The sequence below is a fragment of the Mustela nigripes genome, unplaced genomic scaffold (genome assembly GCF_022355385.1).
Source record: "Mustela nigripes isolate SB6536 unplaced genomic scaffold, MUSNIG.SB6536 HiC_scaffold_76, whole genome shotgun sequence".
Lineage (NCBI taxonomy): Eukaryota > Metazoa > Chordata > Mammalia > Carnivora > Mustelidae > Mustela > Mustela nigripes.
In genome coordinates, this window is record NW_026739491.1 from 3,513,177 (window position 1) to 3,517,145 (window position 3,969).

Below are 3,969 nucleotides of genomic sequence, written 5' to 3' on the forward strand. Positions count from 1 at the left end.
TTTTAAGATTTTATTTATTTATCAGAGAGAGAGCGAGCACAGGCAGACAGAATGGCAGGCAGAGGCAGAGGGAGAAGCAGGCTCCCTGACGAGCAAGGAGCCCGATGTGGGACTCGATCCCAGGACGCTGGGATCATGACCTGAGCCAAAGGCAGCTGCTTAACCAACTGAGCCACCCAGGAGTCCCTCAAATAAATAAAATCTTAAAAACAAAACAAAACAAAACTTTCAAAAGCAAACCTAACACTTAAAAAAAATTTTTTTTTAAGATTTTTATTTATTTACTTATTTGACAGACAGAGGTCACAAGTAAGCAGAGAGGCAGACAGAGAGAGAGGAGGAAGCAGGTGCCCTGCTGAGCGGAGAGCCCAATGTAGGGCTCGATCCCAGAACCCTGAGGCCATGGCCTGAGCTGAAGGCAGAGGCTTTAACCCACTGAGCCACCCAAGTGTCCCCCCAAAAAAAGATTTTTAAAAAAGGTTTTATTTATTTATTTGATAGAGAGAGGGAGTATGTGAGCACAAGCAGAGAGAACAGCAGGCAGAGAGAAAAGCAGGCTCCCTGCTGAGCAAGGAACCAAATGTGGGACTCGAATGTGAGACTGGATCCCAGAAACCCGGGATCACAACCCGAGCCAAAGGCAGACGCTCAACCAACTAAGCCACCCAAGAGTCCCTACATAAAAGACTTACTTGTTCGGGACGCCTGGGTGGCTCAGTTGGTTGGACAACTGCCTTCGGCTCAGGTCATGATCCCGGAGTCCCGGGATAGAGTCCCGCATCGGGCTCCCAGCTCCATGGGGAGTCTGTTTCGCTCTCTGACCTTCTCCTCACTCATGCTCTCTCTCACTGTCTCTCTCTCAAATAAATAAATAAAATCTTAAAAAAAAAAAGACTTACTTGTTCATCTTAGAGAGAGACTGTATGCGCTAGGGAAGGGGGTGGCAGGCAGGGGCAAAGGGGGAATCTAAAGCAGATTTGGCACTGAGAATGGAGCCTGACGCAGGGCTTAATCTCACGACCCTTGAGATCATGACCTGAATCAAAACCAAGAGTTGGGACACCCCACTGACTCACCCAAGTGGGGCTGAACTCACGGCTAGGAGATTAAAAGACACTTATACCCACGGAGCCAGCTAGGCACCCTGAATGCATTTTTTATATTTGAATAAAACAGAAGACTAAGCCACCATCAACTTTGTTTTTGGCTAGCAAGATGAAACACTCAAAAGGCAAATGCAGAGAGCACTGGATAATTCATGTGGTAAATATTTATAAGCTAAATCCATACTAAATAAGCAGACTGTCATTTCATTAACAATCTAATGAAGGCCACTTTAGAGTTAATGATTATCATTTTATTTTTACAATATATTCAGCATTTTTAGTAGTAATGGGAAACTTGAGAGAATGAATGACATAGGACTTGGCTTTGATCCGCTACTGCTGTAATTCTTAACCTGTTCAATTAAATAACTTCTGAGCTCCCTCAAAGTGTTACCATACCACTATTTTTAAAACTGAGTATTTAAAAATTACACCAAAACCCTTAAGACACTTGGTGACATAGAAGTTGTGTAAACAGGGTTAAGGATATTCAAATTTTTGAAGCAAGTGCTCTCACGTCACTACGAAACCCTGCCTCCTGAAGAAGTTGAGTAATGGGCTCATATCAGATTTATTGTGAAACGTCACCTCAAGACACCATCTAGCTACAAATGTGCCAATTCCGTTTTAGACGTCACAGCAGATTTCAATCAAAGTCTTTGTTCTTAGTTAAAATAATTTAATTCATAGTGGGCTTTTACATACGGAATCTGAATCCAACGGGTCCACCTGGCAACACATACTTCAGAGAAGTATCAACTCAAGATTAAGAAATGTGGCTCTCCCTAGTGTCGTGCATACTTCTGACAGAAAGGTAGGACAAATGAGGACAGGGGTTCTAACAACTGCTCCTTCCTTGGTACTATGCATGACATAATCATGCCAACTTTCAACAAAGGTTTTAAAAAAATGAATGGCATGCTCATCACAGAGAATTCTGGAAAGGCAACTGAAAATACTATGGAATAGGGTATCACTAGTTAAAACCTGGCTTACTTGCCTTTGAATATAAAACACCATCTAAGGATTGTTTCACAGTAGATCAAAAACTAACATAAATGCTTGAACTCTCTCATCTGAACGATTTCCAGCTCAGACAGAGGTGATTTTTGCTGTCGGGAGCCACATGGGCTGCTACTGGAGAGCGCTCAGTGAGCTCAGTGAATCCTTTCGAAATTTCAATCAGCAACCACTTCATGATCACTTCTGAATGAGCTCCTTGTGTTTACCTGGGTATCTGGTGCTAAAATCTCGGAACAGAATAGCAGCAGTAACAGTAGCAAATAAAAATGAAAGGAAAAAAAAAAAAAAGCTAATAAAGTATTGGCTCCCCTGGAATTTCAAATTTGTCTTTAACAGATTTCCTGTCTTGCGTTTGGGGCGGAGGAGGTGAATGCTGATTTCAGAGGGGGCTGGAGGGGAGGGATGGGAAGCTCGTGGTGGCAACGGGCCAGGATCAACCTCAGGGAAGAAAAAAACAAAGTTCAGAGAGCCACCAGGACAGGCAGAGCAGGACGGCAGTTGGCTGCGGGGAAAGGATCGGGTCTCCCCGCATGGCAGGGGGCGAGACCTGGGAAAGGCCCACGGACAGTGGAAGAAGAGCCGTGGGCCGTGGAAGCTGTCCCTAAGGGGAAGGAAGAGGCAGCAGGGAAGGAGCAGCATCTCAGGGGACTAGAGGCCCGGAAGGCTGGAGCCGATCGCCAAGCGCCGAGGGCAGCGGCGACTGAACAAGGCGCCGGGCGGGGAAGGGGATGGCGACGACTCATACCTGGATGAGCACCTTCACGTACATGAGCGGCTGGGACAGGATGGTGAGGCCGGAGCCCAGGAGCACCTGACTGGCCGCGTCCGCCATGATGGCACCCGCGGACGGACAGACAGACCGAGCCACCAAGCGACCGAGCCGCTCCCGGATCACGTGCCAAGGCCGCCGGCTTCACTGGCCCGCCCGCGGCGCGCGCGCACGCACGCACCGGCGCGCGCCTCCCCACCCAGTCCCCGCCCACCGCCCCGCCCCGAGAAACGGCAGGCGCTCGCGAGCCGGCGCTGGGGTCGGGGCGGGGCTTACCGGCCAGGGGCGCATGCGTTCTATAGTGGGATCAGCGCCCTCCACTAGGAATGGCAGTTTCTATTGCGCTTGCGCAGGCCTGGAACGTCCGCTGGAGAAGAATGGGCGTGGCAATGGGGGGGGTGTGACCCTGACAGCAAAAGCAAGGTCAGAGGAGTAAAAGAATTGAAGAGGGTTTTCCGTTATGCTTTGTCCTCTACCACTTGCCCTTTGAGCATCTGCAACATAAGGTACAAGGGTATTCGGAACCATGAACAACCTAATGGCCAGCAAAAACTAGTTACGTCTTATACTGAACAATTAATTAATCTGGAAGTTGCTATTCATTCATTCAGTTAATGTCACCTTCTCAGAAATGGCTTCTCTGACCTCTATTTAAATTTTCCTGCCCCTTATTTTGTACCACGTCGCTCGGTAGTACTTACTGTCTGAAATTATTCGTTTGTGCCTTCCACCAGAATGCAAGCTCTGTGAGTTCAGGAACTGGGACAGCCTTTGTTCACTGTTGTCTATTCAGCGCCTGGCACATACTAGGTGCTCAGTAAATACTGCATGAATGAACGAATACTTCAGTGCCCTGGAGGCTACAGGCTATAAAAGGAAAAAGGAAAAAAGCAACGTCCTTAACCCTTCAGCCTCCAGTTCACATGTTCCGTAGCTTAGGGAGGTGCAGCATGGCTCAGAGAATGAGGTACCTGGAGAAGACATGCTTTTGGTTCCTGGTTCTCCTTTGTATTTCAGTGATTCAGAAAACGTTTTATCTTCTGTTATTCAGTTTTTCTACCTAAGGATAAC

The 3,969-nt window shown here is 47.5% G+C and overlaps 1 protein-coding gene across 2 annotated transcripts in view; it reads right to left on the bottom strand.

Moving 5' to 3' along the window:
• LOC132008276 (mitochondrial carrier homolog 2) overlaps nt 1-3,071 on the bottom strand; it is a 21,232-nt gene extending 18,161 nt beyond the window's left edge. For both annotated transcript variants that reach the window (XM_059386826.1, XM_059386825.1), the window contains exon 1: nt 2,875-3,071. In XM_059386826.1, coding sequence (XP_059242809.1) covers nt 2,875-2,961 — 87 coding nt within the window. In that variant the 5' untranslated portion in view covers nt 2,962-3,071. The remainder of the gene's footprint in view (nt 1-2,874) is intronic.
• Nucleotides 3,072-3,969: the final 898 nt, after the last annotated feature.